Source organism: Ostrea edulis, chromosome 3 (genome assembly GCF_947568905.1).
Source record: "Ostrea edulis chromosome 3, xbOstEdul1.1, whole genome shotgun sequence".
Lineage (NCBI taxonomy): Eukaryota > Metazoa > Mollusca > Bivalvia > Ostreida > Ostreidae > Ostrea > Ostrea edulis.
In genome coordinates, this window is record NC_079166.1 from 37,343,807 (window position 1) to 37,359,422 (window position 15,616).

At 37.7% G+C, this 15,616-nt stretch overlaps 1 protein-coding gene across 1 annotated transcript in view; it reads right to left on the minus strand.

Moving 5' to 3' along the window:
* The window catches only part of LOC125673104 (ataxin-7-like protein 3), a 46,607-nt gene extending 31,853 nt beyond the window's left edge, over positions 1–14,754 (minus strand). Inside the window, exons 1-7 of the mRNA XM_048909392.2 lie at positions 14,520–14,754; positions 13,983–14,098; positions 12,185–12,201; positions 10,584–10,785; positions 7,321–7,397; positions 7,085–7,156; positions 4,920–4,985 (exon numbers count right to left, since the gene is read on the minus strand). Coding sequence (XP_048765349.1) covers positions 4,920–4,985; positions 7,085–7,156; positions 7,321–7,397; positions 10,584–10,785; positions 12,185–12,201; positions 13,983–14,098; positions 14,520–14,567 — 598 coding nt within the window. The 5' untranslated portion in view covers positions 14,568–14,754. The remainder of the gene's footprint in view (positions 1–4,919; positions 4,986–7,084; positions 7,157–7,320; positions 7,398–10,583; positions 10,786–12,184; positions 12,202–13,982; positions 14,099–14,519) is intronic.
* Between the last annotated feature and the right edge of the window lie 862 nt (positions 14,755–15,616).

The window sequence follows — 15,616 nt, forward strand, 5'->3', positions numbered from 1 at the left end:
ACGTCTGCCTGTAATTTTTCTAGCATTAGGTTAGAAATGTACAAAACAAGGGTCCATGAACTCTTGAAATACTGGAGGGATATTAGAATGGCAGTCTACCGATCTGGGAACGGGTGGTTTCCATATATGAACAGTCTCGGATCCACACTCATCTTGGGGAATCATAATCCCTGGATAATTCTGTCCCTCACGACAATTACCTACCCACACAGGCCCAGAATCAACACTAATATATATCTCAAAGTTTGTTCGTATTAGGTGGGGGAGTAATTCCTCTTGCAACATATCTGTTGCCAATCTTGCTTGTTTAGACTTATGTAATTCGGGCTATACGGACCGTGGATATCGGCCTGGATAGCTCAGTGGTTAGAGCACCTGACTGGTAATGCAGGGGTTCCGGGTTCATTCCCAGTCAAAAAGAAGATTTGTCTGAGTCTCTTAGATGTGTGAACTTAAATTGTGGTCGATTACTTGCTGGTTAAGTGTTTACTGACTATCCCTTCCTGATCTTCCAAACACATGATGTGCCTTCGGGACTGCTGTTCTTTGAACGAACACAAATTCCTGTGGATTCCAACGCCGAATACGCATCACGAGAACGGGTTCGAGGTGCAAGGATGGCAAGTAGTATGGTCTAAGAACATGCACGTTTGTGCGCATATGTTCTCGTCATACAAGACTCAACACAGGATTTCGTAACACTTTTAGCCCACGGCTTGGTCAATAGAGTGAATTTTATTGATAAAATTTCAAACTCCTGTGACTCCAACTCTGAGCACGAAAACAACGGGAACGTCGATCACAAACCCACTTAGGTACTATATGTTTTTGCAAAAAAAAAAAAAAAAAAAAAAAGTGGTGGTCTTTCTCTTCTGCAGGTGTCAGAAACTGAATTGCTGGCAACTGTGACATGTTTGTTTCATTAATTACTATAAAAAATTCAGATCCTATAATATCATATACTGGACGGACTAGTAAAAATTTTTGCGTACTAGTGAACATCATTCGTGACCAATCTGTGCGACCTGGTGCTTGAAAAGGTAATTTCGTACCCTGCTATATGTTGTTTGTTGTCGGTTCCTTTTTACTTCCGTGCAGTATCACGGGTAGTGGGCCCCCTTCCAGGTATCTGGCTAGCTGCACACATGGCGGATCTCACCTCAGATCTCCATTCTTTCCGGTCATGAGGGTCGGCAGTAGAGAGCTTCCATTCTCTATGATCTTTCTCCGTCAGCTCTCTCCAAGATAGCATTGGCCGACCAACTCTACGTCTCCCAGGAACTTGTATATTTAGAGCGCACTCTACGATGCTAGTATACTATACATCTATATATATATATATCTACTACATTTGGTGCCGTTGACCACCCCTGGTCTTGCAGGTGAAGGTCCTGTCAGGGGCCAGAAGAATCTGGGTTATGTGTCTTCGAGGGCGAAGACTGTTTAAGGCAGGAGGAATGTAGTAATTAGGGCTATACGGACCGTGGATATCGACCTGGATAGCTCAGTGGTTAGAGCACCTGTCTGGTAGTGCAGGGGGTCCTTGAATCGATTCCCGGTCCAGACAAAGAGTTTCTCCTCTCTCCTATATATACTAATGCATTTATATATTTACTATATTTGGTGCCGTTGACTACCCCTGGTCTTGCAGCCGCAGGTCCTGTCAGGGGTCAGAATCTGGGTTATGTGTCTTCGAGGGCGAAGACTGTTTAAGGAGGGAGGAATGTAGTAATTAAGGCTATACGGACCGTGAATGTCGGCTTGGATAGCTCGGTGGTCAGAGCACCTGACTAGTAATGCAGGGGTTCCCGGTACAGCCAAAGAGAGTTTCTCCTCTCTCCTATATATAATTCAATATATATATACTACAAATTTGTTGGTACTCCCGTAGCTGAGCTTTGCAACACATCTTTATAATCATCTAACATAGGGTTTATTGTCCCTTATCCAGGGGGAAGGTATCCCCTGTGTTGTGGAGGAACATCATATCGATGTATGTGGCGGGTCCGTAGGGATGGATGGGAGGGTTGTGAGCATATCTGGCTCGTTGTTTCCCTGCCCAGCCATCATGCATAGTGGTGGGAGTAATGTTGGGTAGACAGGTTGTCTACAAATGTATGCCATGTAGAGCAATGTTATCAAGTAAAAAATGTTGGGTAGACAGGTTGTTTACAAATGTATGCCATGTAAGGCAAAGTTTTTGATTGGGGTCATAGCAAAGCCTGCAGGCTTGGGGCCCTCTCCACCTCTTGTAACAGGAGGGGAAACTTAGTACTGGAGTACTTGGGTAGAGAAGTACTACTGACCAGTAAGCAATCACCGGGAAACAGGGTATACAGATGTGCTCTCAACCATCTCGGACCCAAATGTCTAGTACCTAAATTTGGGATCCTTGGTACCTGCGCCCAACGCAGGGCCACTGGTTTTGCCCGGTACTTATTAGTCGGTATACCAGCTATCCCTTCTGGACCCTGTTTTTTATTGTATATCCCACAATGCGGCCGTTTTAATGCCAATTCCCTAATGTCCATCACAGTTCGGAACATACGTTGAACCCTTTTGATTAGTCTTTAATAAACATAATAAACTATAATACTCTTGTTGTCTAGTTGGCATCAGGAATGGTAACGGGTATGTAATATCACCAAATGCAAGGAATCTTATGTTTGTATGCATTTACTACCTGACTGTTCAATTAATACAGATTAATTTGCCTTCATGCCAAATTAATCTCATTTAATTGACGGAAGAACTGTTTTCCAATGTTGGCCGATCTAAAAATCGAACAAATTAATCAAAACCAAAGCCATCATAGTACGAGTTAATGTGCAGATAGCACTTCCTTTTCCGTCCCAGACACGAGCAGATTAGCACTGAAACATAGCATATGCTCTCTAAGAATTTTCCCACCCACCACTCCCCTTATTACAGTAATCTGCTGTCAGTTTTTGTTTTTCCAGACATGGAACAAGCACCAACCAAAGGACTGGACGATAGTCAAACCACGAAGAAAGAAGGAGCCAATCCAAGCTGCAGTATTTTGGACTGTTAAACTAAAATCAGAGACAGTGCTGGTTTTTTAAGAATTTTATTAAGATGTATATAGTACTGCCATCTTAGCATAAATACAGCCAAACTCTTGTCGCATTGTATTAAAGGGGGGGCGGGTCCGTAGGGATGGATGGGAGGGTTGTGGGCATATCTGGCTCGTTGTTTCCCTGCCCAGCCATCATGCATGATGGTGGGCGCAATGTTGGGTAGACAGGTTGTCTACAAATGTATGCCATGTAGAGCAATGTTATCAAGTAAAAAATGTTGGGTAGACAGGTTGTCTACAAATGTATGCCATGTAAGGCAAAGTTTTTGATTGGGGTCATAGCAAAGCCTGCAGGCTTGGGGCCCTCTCCACCTCTTGTAACAGGAGGGGAAACTTAGTACTGGAGTACTTGGGTAGAGAAGTACTACTGACCAGTAAGCAATCACCGGGAAACAGGGTATACAGATGTGCTCTCAACCATCTCGGACCCAAATGTCTAGTACCTAAATTTGGGATCCTTGGTACCTGCGCCCAATGCAGGGCCACTGGTTGTGCCCGATACTTATTAGTCGGTATACCAGCTATCCCTTCTGGACCCAGTTTATTATTGTATATCCCACAATGCGGCCGTTTTAATGCCAATTCCCTAATGTCCATCACAGTTCGGAACATACGTTGTACCCTTTTGATTAGTCTTTAATAAACTATAATACTCTTGTTGTCTAGTTGGCATCAGGAATGGTAACGGGTATGTAATATCACCAAATGCAAGGAATCTTATGTTTGTAAGCATTTACTACCTGACTGTTCAATTAAACATGTAACAAAAGTACCATAAACGGTACAACACACACCCGTCGGACAGTGAAATTCAACTTGTGCACTCTGAATTGATACAACACACATTCTGAATAGAAAAGCCTTATAGTGGGTGATGGTGCACCAATCTATCTGACATGTGAACTGATTATATATTCTCTGAGATGGAGGTTCGTAATATGGGTATGATAGTGCCTTCAGACATGATGTGGTCAAACTTGAAATGGAAATTCACCTAAAACAGTGCAGTAATTATTAAGGTCATAAACTCCTGCCATTTACATAGACGTACTGTAGTTGTTGATCAGATAAATGCTAATGTTTTAATGATGTTACTCATAATTGCTGTTGTTCTCATATTACTCATAATTAATGTTGATCAATCTGAAAAAAAGGTCACCCCCACCCCCCATTTGTATGTGCCTGACCTTTATTCCACCAAAGCCTGATTAAAGACAAAAGTAAACGGGGGGGGGGGGGGGGGGGGGGGGGGGGGGGGGGGGGGGGGTGTCTATAGTGAACTAAATCAAGGTGATACTGTAGTGAGTGGAAAGAGATTCAAGATTATACATGTACTGTACGTCACAGCAGCAAGTCTGACCTGAACAAAATTATAACGATGACTAACCACAACTCCAGTTATCACATGGAAACACATGTTTACCGACAACTGTGAAACAACATACACTAACAAGCATTGTTAATTTGACAATAATTTGTTGTAACCATGTTGTTCTGTTGTATGATCGCATGGCTATCATTATGGTGGTTTGTACGATCGCTTATTACGTTGTTGCCAATTACATAAATTCTCTCGAGATATACAAATCACATCGATATTTGAAAGTTGTGGGGTATGGTACATACCTTAAGATTAGAGCAACTGCTTTTCTTTATGGAAATGAAATTAGACTTATGCGTTTGAATTACTGAAGTCTTTTTCATAGAGCTGTGGAGTATGGTACACATCAAAATTTGTTAATGCACGACTGATGACGCACGACAACCCCATTGCAATAGTGAATTACCCTGGTTCAAGTGATTATTTGGAAGACTTGATTACCTTGAGATAAGTGTTCATATGTAAGACCAGGCTCTGGAGTAGCAGATCTGTCAGAACTGGAGTCACCTGTCAATAAAAATAATCAATCACCCACAGTCTGTAACATACTTTATTTCTAATAATCAATCACCCACAGTCTGTAACATACTTTATTTCTAATAATCAATCACCCACAGTCTGTAACATACTTTATTTCTAATAATCAATCACCCACAGTCTGTAACATACTTTATTTCTAATAATCAATCACCCATAGTCTGTAACATACTTTATTTCTAATAATCAATCACCCACAGTCTGTAACATACTTTATTTCTAATAATCAATCACCCACAGTCTGTAACATACTTTATTTCTAATAATCAATCACCCATAGTCTGTAACATACTTTATTTCTAATAATCAATCACCCCCAGTCTGTAAAAACATATACTTTATTTCTAATAATCAATCACCCACAGCGATGTCTGTAACATATACTTTATTTCTAATGAATTTTTAATAACAATATACATGTACATGTATAAAGCAACATTCTTTTTTAAATAAACAGATGTACTACAGTCAACTCTCGATAAACCGACACCTTTTGTTCTATTGAATTCATGGCATTATAATGAATTTGGTGATGAATTGAATTTCCCCCATCTTGGGGAGAAAGACTTACTATTCTTGTATATGTAAGAGTTATCTTTCCTTTATGTTCAAACTTGATGTAAAAATATCTCATATTTGTTTTTCTAAATTTTCTAACACGATTAAAATAGTTTTATCAATAATAATACTTCATTTCACAAGACACATATAGACAGAATGATCCAAGTTATTTAAAAACCTTGTCCAGTGTCGGCATTTAGCGCACCGCATGGCTGTTTTCTGGACAAAGATCAACGAGTATTTCATCCTTTGCAGCCAAAATATCACCTATTGTCCTCCTTTATATAGACTTTTCCTTCAAACGGTAGAATAATGGGTGATTTCTTGTTGTGTACATTTCGGATGGTTTACGTGGTATGTAAAAAATTGCTTATTTTCTTTGAAAGTCAACAGAAACCTCTGTCGTGGGGAAGCAATAGATAAACTGAAATATTTTTCTATACTGTAAAAGTAACAAGACAACAGTTCATATTAAGTGATTATCTTGTTTATCTAATACTGGGTACCTTCTGCCCACGTGTATGCCAGAGATCGATATTGATCAATTTTCCACATCACTGATCATGTGCACCCATGGATGACAGTTTATTGAGATAATTAACACTTTGAAATAGTCTTTTGTAATAAAAACATTGTGGCAAATGGCGATAACGAATTTGGCGTTTTAACGAGAATCTTAAGTAAAAGGAAAAACGTTCTCAGAAAAATGTGCCGTTATAACGAAAATGGGGATAAACTGAGTGGCGATAATTCAAGATGAACTTTACTTCCAGTCGCCATCTTTATCAGAATCGATAGCAATGTCATTTATTATGATTTGTATGATTTATAAATCATCATCTGCAAACACACATTTATTCTATCACAATCATTACTCATATAAAAGTATGTTTTTACTTTGATAATTGAAATGCTGTAATTTTCATGTGGGTTTGATGTGATAATATAAGAGTCATGGAAACTTGGATCCTATTCATTCAGAACTTTTTTTATGGTCTATAGGGATGATTATAGAGAATTCTTGTTAGTCCTAGGCCAGGTAGTGAACGATTTCATTTAATTATATGTACAAAGGAATCAAAATTATGAATTGATTGGGGTATTTAGAACTAACATGTCAATCCTATCAAATAGGACTCATCAAAATTTTGTTTGGGACTTGTCCAATTTTCTAAGGGATTCAAGCTGCTCATAAACATACAAGTCAAGGATTTATCTTGCAAAAAATCTTATTGACAACCCTGAACAAGATTAAAATTAATTTTACAAAAAATAAGTCTGAACATTAACGAGAACTGATTTCATTTTGAGAGTAAACTGTGGGTGAGATCAGTGTTGAATAAAATCTTTCAGTCTTTGACATGTGCATTTTCACAAATCTCACTTGCCCTATTACTTTAACATCGAAGACATCTATTTTCTCAGATGGCAATCATATTTAGATGGTCTTAAAAAAGGTTGACAATCTATGAATGCCTGTTTAATACTAGCACTTTTCTGTATCTTACCATTTCTGTGGAATCTGTTGAATTTGTTCCTCCTTGGAGAATGAGTACTTTTGTCCTTTTTTAATTTTTTGACTGATAATGAAATACAAGAAGTAATTTAGTAATCTTACATGAAATACATATCCATTCAAAAGAAATCAATATAGAAATTCACACAAGAATGAAATTCCTCGTAGGAATAAGTTTACTCAATTTAACTCAGAAATTCATCAGCATCATTCTATTGGCGGACTTACTTTTTCTGTCGACTTGGTAACTCCAGTCCAAGTCATTGTCATCGTCTGCGCTGTCATCGCCTAGAACTGACAACCGACTGAAATCAAAATCAAATACATATTAAAACAAATGACTGGTTGGTAAAGATTTTAATACATGTACACTGAGATTTGTGGCCGTTTGAGGAGCTTGGATGAGATGCTAAGCTTTTAATGGTGCATCTTCACTAGCCTTGAGTGATGCTCCACAATGATTCTCTTTTCACAGTGAAAAGAGAAACACCACCAAGCGTCACCCTTGGTTAGCGGAAATGTTAATTGTGATACAAAAGACAAGTGGCCCATGGGCCACATCGCTAACATGAGTCACCTTGGCCCATATCTAAAGATTTTCCATATATTGGCCCCAACCTACCCCAGGGGCCATGATTTTTACAAATTAGAATCTGCACTATGTAAGGAAGCTTTCATGTAAATGTAAACTCCTCTGGCCCAATGGTCCTTGAGAAGATTTTTAAAGATTTTCTGTATATTTTTGTATGTAAAACTTTGATCCCCTATTGTGGCTCCATCCTACCCCTGGGGGCCGTGATTTTGAATCTGCACTATGTCAGGAAGCTTTCATGTAAAAGTAAACTTTACTGGCCCAGTGATTCTTCAGAAAAAGATTACTAATGATTTCCCCTATATATTTGTATGTAAAAATTTGATCCCTTGTTGTGGTCTCATCCTACCTCCTGGGGCATTGATTTTAACAAACTTGAATCTTCACTATATCAGGAGGCTTTCATGTAAATTTAAAGTTTCCTAGTCCAGTGGTTCTTGGGAAGAAGATTTTTAAAGATTTTCTCCCAATATACATTTTGTATTTGTTTGTAAAACTTTAATACCCAATTATGGCCCCATCCTACCCCGGGGGCCATGATTTTAACAAAGATGAATTTGCACCAGGTCAGGATGCTTTCATGTGGATTTTCCAAATATATTTACATGTAAAACTTTGATCCCCTATTGTGGCCCCATTCTACCCCCAGGGACCATGGTTTTTACAAGTTGAATTTGCACTATGTACGAAAGCTTTCATGTAGATGTAAACTTCTTTGGCCCAATGGTTCTTGAGAAGAAGATTTTTAAAAATTTTTCTATATATTAGTATGTAAAACTTTGATCCCCTATTGTGGCCCCTTCCTACCCCCAGGGGCCATGATTTTAACAAACTTGAATCTGCACTATGTCAGGAAGATTTCATGTACATTTCAGCTCCTCTGGCCCAGTGGTTCTTGAGAAGATTTTAAATGACCCCACCCTGTTTTTGCATTTATGTGATTATCTCCCCTTTGAAGTGGGCATTAACCTTCATTTGAACAAACTTGAAAGCCCTTCATCCAAGGATGCTTTGTGTCAAGTTAGGTTGAAATTGGTCTAGTGGTTCTGGAGAAAAAGATGAATATGTGAAAAGTTTATGCCTACGACGCCAAACAACGAACAAATTTTGATCAGAAAAGCTCAGTTAGGCCTTCGGCTCAGGTGAGCTAAAAAATTAAGCAGAGATAGTGTTCAGCATTAGAATGAGATAAACTGTTTCTCGTCTTTATGCTTTGAAGTGATTCATGCTAGTTCAACAGTCACAAAATCTGTTGTATGGGGTTTGCTAAAATGTTACTGGTAGACAGCTTGAGATCATTAAAACCAGTATTAACTACTGTAAATCTCAAGATTCACATCCTAACTCTGAAGAACTGTAGTCTAAAGAACCAGTGAGTTTAGAGTTTGAAAGTTTATGTTCACACAGGTGAGTGGTCTGAGGATAGCTCGAGGCTCCCTGCACTTCCTGCAAGGATTTAATGGGGGCCTCTTATGGTAAAATCTCCCATCAGAAAATTGTACATGTAGTAAATCTTAAACTCATTAGATACACTTCTAATCTCTTAAATGAATTCTTCAAAGTTAACCCTTTATTATGTGGAAAACAGCATCCTTACAGTCATTTCCATCTTGTTAACAGATCTCATATGGGGGAATTATTTTTCATTTGTTCCTGTAAATCTATTATGTACAGGTTGTCTTCATATGATTAATTTCATTCAAAGAAGCTACTAACTGATTTTGCAACACTCAGTCCAATACAGAAACAAGAAATGTTTGTAAAACATGTATGCCCCATGGTGCAAAATTGAAAAGGGTTATGCACTAGCTGCAATAATGTAGCCCTATCTGAATCTTTTTTATTCTGATGTTTTCGAGATAGTATCTCCCCTCCCCCCCCCAAAAAAAAATCAGAGAGGGCTACATTTTTGCAGCTAGGTTATGCACATGCATCATTTAATTGATAGTGCCAAACCATTTCAAAATATTGAGCAGACAATATCTTCCTATGTCCAGGGTGGATTGACAGTGTGACCTAAAAATCAATAGTGGTTATCTTCTCCTTATATATGCTGTACCAGTGTACCAAGTGTGGTGTCGATCAAGCAATTCATTCTTAAAATATAGGAGACAATATATTACTACATCCAGTTTAACCCTTGATCTTTGACCAGGTGACTTCAAAATCAATAGTCATCTACTCCTTATGATGTACCAGAGTACAGTTTGATGTCTGTCAAGCAAAGGGCTCCCAAGATATTGAGCAGACAGTATATTCCTAAGTCCAGTTTGACCCTTGACCTTTGACCACGTGACCTCAAAATCAATAAGGGTCATCTACTCCTTAGGATGTACCAGTGTACCAAGTTTGATGTCTGTCAAGCAAAGGGTTCTCAAGATATTGAATGGACAGTGTCTTCAGAGTGGATTGACCCTTGACCTTTTGACCTGAAAATCAATAGGGGTCCTCTTCTACTCATAACCAACCCATATATGAAATATCATTGCAATCAAAAAAATGGTTCTCAAGATATTGAGCAGACAACATGTGATCTACCGACCGACATACCGACAGATGCAAAGCAATATGCCCCTCTTCTTTAAAGGGGGGCATAACAACCACCCCTTATCTTCCTTTTCAACAATTGCTGACTGTAAGGCTTATTTTATTGCATTAATCTTACCAAACCTACACAACCTCTATAGCAATGGAGGAATGAAGATTATAATGAAAGACAAAACATGTCAGATTTCATCAAGATTTTAACAACTTCATACTATGAAACAAGCTATGAGGAAAATTTGTCTTGTTCTATGCAGATCCCCCATTTGCAGTTCTTCCATTTTAGCATAAAGCCAAATTTTTTTAACCCTGCTTACAAATATAAAACACAGCTACCAATGAACTGGTAACAAACCTGGATTCGTTTTCTTTTGCCATGGCCGCCTGTCGTCGGTTGGCTATACGCGAGCTGTTTCTCCCCATCCCCATACATTTCTCAAGGTGAGGGGCAAATCGGGAGGCAGCTAGATTCCTCTGACAGTTAGGACACACACACTCAAACTGTTTCTTTGTTGGCACCTGTCCAAAAACGTCCACTCCTGGTCGATCCACCAACTCTGTATCAGATATAACTCACAAAATTGACATTCAGTGTTAATGTTCTATATGATGTACTATTCATAACATGAAATGAAGTGTGATCTGTGAAAAACCGGAAACTGAACACAGGTGTTCAGTAAGCTAGATCTGGCATCAAGAATGTTCCTACAATTCTGTATCAGGAATGTTCCTACAATTCTGTATCAGGAATGTTCCTAAAGTCTGTATCAGGAATGTTCCTACAAGTCTGTATCAGGAATGTTCCTACAAGTCTGTATCAGGAAAGTTCCTACAAGTCTGTATCAGGAAAGTTCCTACAAGTCTGTATCAGGAATGTTCTACAAGTCTATATCAGCAATGTTCTACAAGTCTGTATCAGGAATGTTCCTACAAGTCTGTATCAGGAATGTTCCTACAAGTCTGTATCAGGAATGTTCCTACAAGTCTGTATCAGGAAAGTTCCTACAAGTCTGTATCAGGAATGTTCCTACAAGTCTGTATCAGGAATGTTCCTACAAGTCTGTATCAGGAATGTTCCTACAAGTCTGTATCAGGAATGTTCCTACAAGTCTGTATCAGGAAAGTTCCTACAAGTCTGTATCAGGAATGTTCCTACAAGTCTGTATCAGGAATGTTCTACAAGTCTGTATCAGGAAAGTTCCTACAAGTCTGTATCAGGAAAGTTCCTACAAGTCTGTATCATGAATGTTCCTACAAGTCTGTATCAGGAATGTTCCTACAAGTCTGTATCAGGAAAGTTCCTACAAGTCTGTATCAGGAAAGTTCCTACAAGTCTGTATCATGAATGTTCCTACAAGTCTGTATCAGGAATGTTCCTACAAGTCTGTATCAGGAATGTTCCTACAAGTCTGTATCAGGAATGTTCCTACAAGTCTGTATCAGGAAAGTTCCTACAAGTCTGTATCAGGAAAGTTCCTACAAGTCTGTATCATGAATGTTCCTACAAGTCTGTATCAGGAATGTTCCTACAAGTCTGTATCAGGAATGTTCCTACAAGTCTGTATCAGGAATGTTCCTACAAGTCTGTATCAGGAATGTTCCTACAAGTCTGTATCAGGAATGTTCCTACAAGTCTGTATCAGGAATGTTCCTACAAGTCTGTATCAGGAAAGTTCCTACAAGTCTGTATCAGGAATGTTCTACAAGTCTGTATCAGGAATGTTCCTACAAGTCTGTATCAGAAATGTTATAAGACTAAAAAATCCAGATCAGTAGGTCCTATGCTATCTAACCATCAAAGTGTGACTGGACTGGTTGTTCTAGCGAGTTATCCCACTTCATAGTATGACCACAGTTTTTAAAAGATGTATTTATACATTTACTAGTGGAGGTAACTTTGGTAAGAATATTGTTTTGAATTATTAAAAAGATCTCAAATACTAACTCCATACATACCATGTTCTCTTTGTGACCTACAGAAAAATAAGAAAAAATATAAACTTTTAAGAAAAGCTTGCAAAGCTTATTATCATGCAATAACACAGAAGTGATTGATTAATGGCACAGATGTATGTGAAAGTATACATGTATGTACATCTAAATTCTGTTTTTACAGAAGCTGTGATGTAACATTTTAATTCTTTTTGTACATAATACACATACAACAAGCAGCAAAGAATCTGTACATTTTTATAACTGATCATAGATTCATGATGAATTAATAATTGATCTCATGCTGTTATTTAAGAAATGCCTTTCAGTTTTGATAGTATACACCTTTTACTGGCTATGAGGACAATAGCAAGTTTATTGTCCCCCAAGACAGCAACTATTTCCCGAGGCGCAGCCGAGGGAAATAGTTGCTGTTGAGGGGGACAATAGATTTGCTACTGTCCGAATAGTCAGTAAATAGGTGTTTTATTATACCTAGGTAGACTTTACTTGTGTCAGACATACCAAAGTGAAGTAAACTAACATTCAGCATTAGCCTAGATGGAATCGACTGAGATGATCCGAGTGGTAAACTATCAGACTTTGATGTCACAGAAAAGAAAACGCGGGAAAATATAGCATCCGGTAAATAGTTTCGAGACTATTTCCCTAGGGTGAGATAGTTCAGAAACTATTTCACGGCTAGCGTTATCCAGAAAAAATAGCAAATTTATTCACCTAACATTTATATAGCAAAAACACTCTGAGATATGATAATAAATGATATACCCTCAGCCTCTCCACACTGGCATATTGAATGGAGAGTGTTAGCACTCATGAAAAAGAGGCTCAAGCTATATCATCTCATATACATTCAAAAACTGAAACACGTCATCTTATGTATTTACATTTTCTATTATATTTACTTTGTTACATGCAATGTTATGTCAAATGTATTTTGTTTTGCAATTCAGCATTTGAAAACCAACAAGCATTGCTTTTCAACATTTTCCACTGTCAGTGATGTCACAATCAATAGCGTTGAAAATACCTGTTTTAATTGTGACGTCCCAGTTGCTAGCATCTTAAAAATCTTTGTGCAAAAATTAAAGCATATGAGGAAATAGCCTTCGGCTTGAATTGCTAACAATATCAAGGAAAAACAGCAAATGTAAATATATGTACTTGGATTCTGAAGTGTAGACAATCTAATTAAAATTAGATCTTTGATCTGTTCATGCAATTGCTATCTAATCAAAATTAGATCTTTGATCAGCTCATGCAATCCGTACACGTGTAGCGATTGCATGAGTGGATCAAAGATCTAATTTTAATTAGATTGAAGTGTAGATGAGTTCCCACTCCCTGTGTTAATGTTGTGTAAAACAGGATTTTAACACAAGACAAATAAATTTTAGCTTGTATAATCAAGTTGTAACTAAAACTTTTTTACAATGTCTCTGTCTCTAACATGATTGAATAATGGTCAAATTTAAGATAATCGAAATCAGCTAGCTCAACTGGCTGATGATAATCAATCATAATTGATGATCGTTTCATCGCTACATATTGTGCCATTGTTGGTGAACAACAGTCCATTGCACACTCAATTTCAAGGACATCATTATATAAGGTGCCCTCTATTTATATAAGGTGCCCTCTATCAACAATGTCTTACCAACAGGAAATGCTTATTTACATTACAAAAATTGCCAGCTGGCAATAAAATCAATTGCATTGGAAAGCGTGTATAAGTGTACAGTATGAAATTAGAATCATACACAGGACATACTGTGACAGAAATGTCACATCCCTCACTTACTTGGGATCAGTGTCTCCCAGGAATAAAGTTCCGTGCTTACAGGCTCGATGAACTTCAAAACACAGACCCAGAGTCACGTCATCAATCAGTTCATACATAACATCAGATGCAAGGGTCTACAAAAATTTAAAATATGACAGCAGACCACAGACATTTGTTATACTAATCCGAGGTTCCCTCTGACTTGTTAACCCCGCTTTTCTATATTAACATTCTGTATACAGAGATGCGGAGGCACAACTAACACGTCCGAGGAATCTCGGGTTAAATTTCGCCAATTGGAGGAACTTGTTCATGAATAATTTCAGGGTTTTCTTTGAAATTATGCCTATCGATAAGTATGGTGCACAACTGAAGCTCAATCTGGTATAAAAACTACCGGCTCCATACATAAACATTAGACAGCACCTGCACCTTGCAATATTTACACCCCCTCCCCCTCAATATTTTTTAAACACACCGTTACTCAATGATATGGTGGAGAATAAGTTTGAAATACTATATCATTCTTCAATAATAATCACGAAAAACAATGACCTCATGGTCTAAATCACCGTTCAGGTGAGTAAACGGCAACGAGTCCATCAGCTGGATTTACAGGAAGTTTTCCATAAAGTTATGCGCACAACAAATGCGCGATAGATTGTGTAAAAGTCATTTATCTCACACAGCAAAATAATTTCAATACTTCTGCTTGCACTTGGGTACTACTAAATGCAGATCTTAAAACAAACAAACAAAAGACAAACACACAAAAAAAGAAGAAAACAAAAATCGTCCCAACAAACTTAACAACTAGCCTATTGGTTTATTTTGTATGATGTGTTTTATCATATATCCATCAGCGTGGTGATACCTAGATCTAGATTATCATCTGTGTAATATGAAACACCATATGTAAAACAAACCATTAGTTCTTTGTGATGAAATACGAAATTATGAACAAGGAATACGAAATTATTGTTTTTGTTTTGAACATATCTTATTGCTCAAATCAAAACGTCCAGCAACTTAATTACTACATGTAGTTCCTCACCTAAAATGTTACAATATGCCATGCAAGATAATAATGAACAATGTACGATAATTAATGTAAAATAATTTTAAAAGTGAATCTACAACTTGAGTTTTATCTATAATTTTGTGAACAGCAGAAAAAAATTATATTAGTCGATCTGCAGAGACAAATTAACATCGCCATACAATAACAGCTTTGTATCAATGTTGACCAAGTCAAGCATGAAAAGGTGATTAAAAAGATTATTTCTAGCTCTAGAGTAATCTTTAGGAGAGAGAGAGAGAGAGAGAGAGAGAGAGAATATGACGATATACATCTTTGTAATAATATCATTTAAGTAGTCCCGGGCATTACTATGGTATATTTTGAGCACATGTGGTAGTCATTTTTGTGATACAACGTCTATACTTTGTAAAGTTTGTCAACCTGTTCCTGAATAAAGGGATTCTTTAGATGCAAAAATAGGAAAACCAGTAACAATGCTAGCTGCAGAGTATGGTGAACAGAACAGCCATTCCAAACAATTCCAGAAGCACATTCAAGAGTAGGTCTAATAAATGCTATACATGTGCAATTTTGACAGATGTTTTCTGCCAATTCTAAACTGAAGAACTTT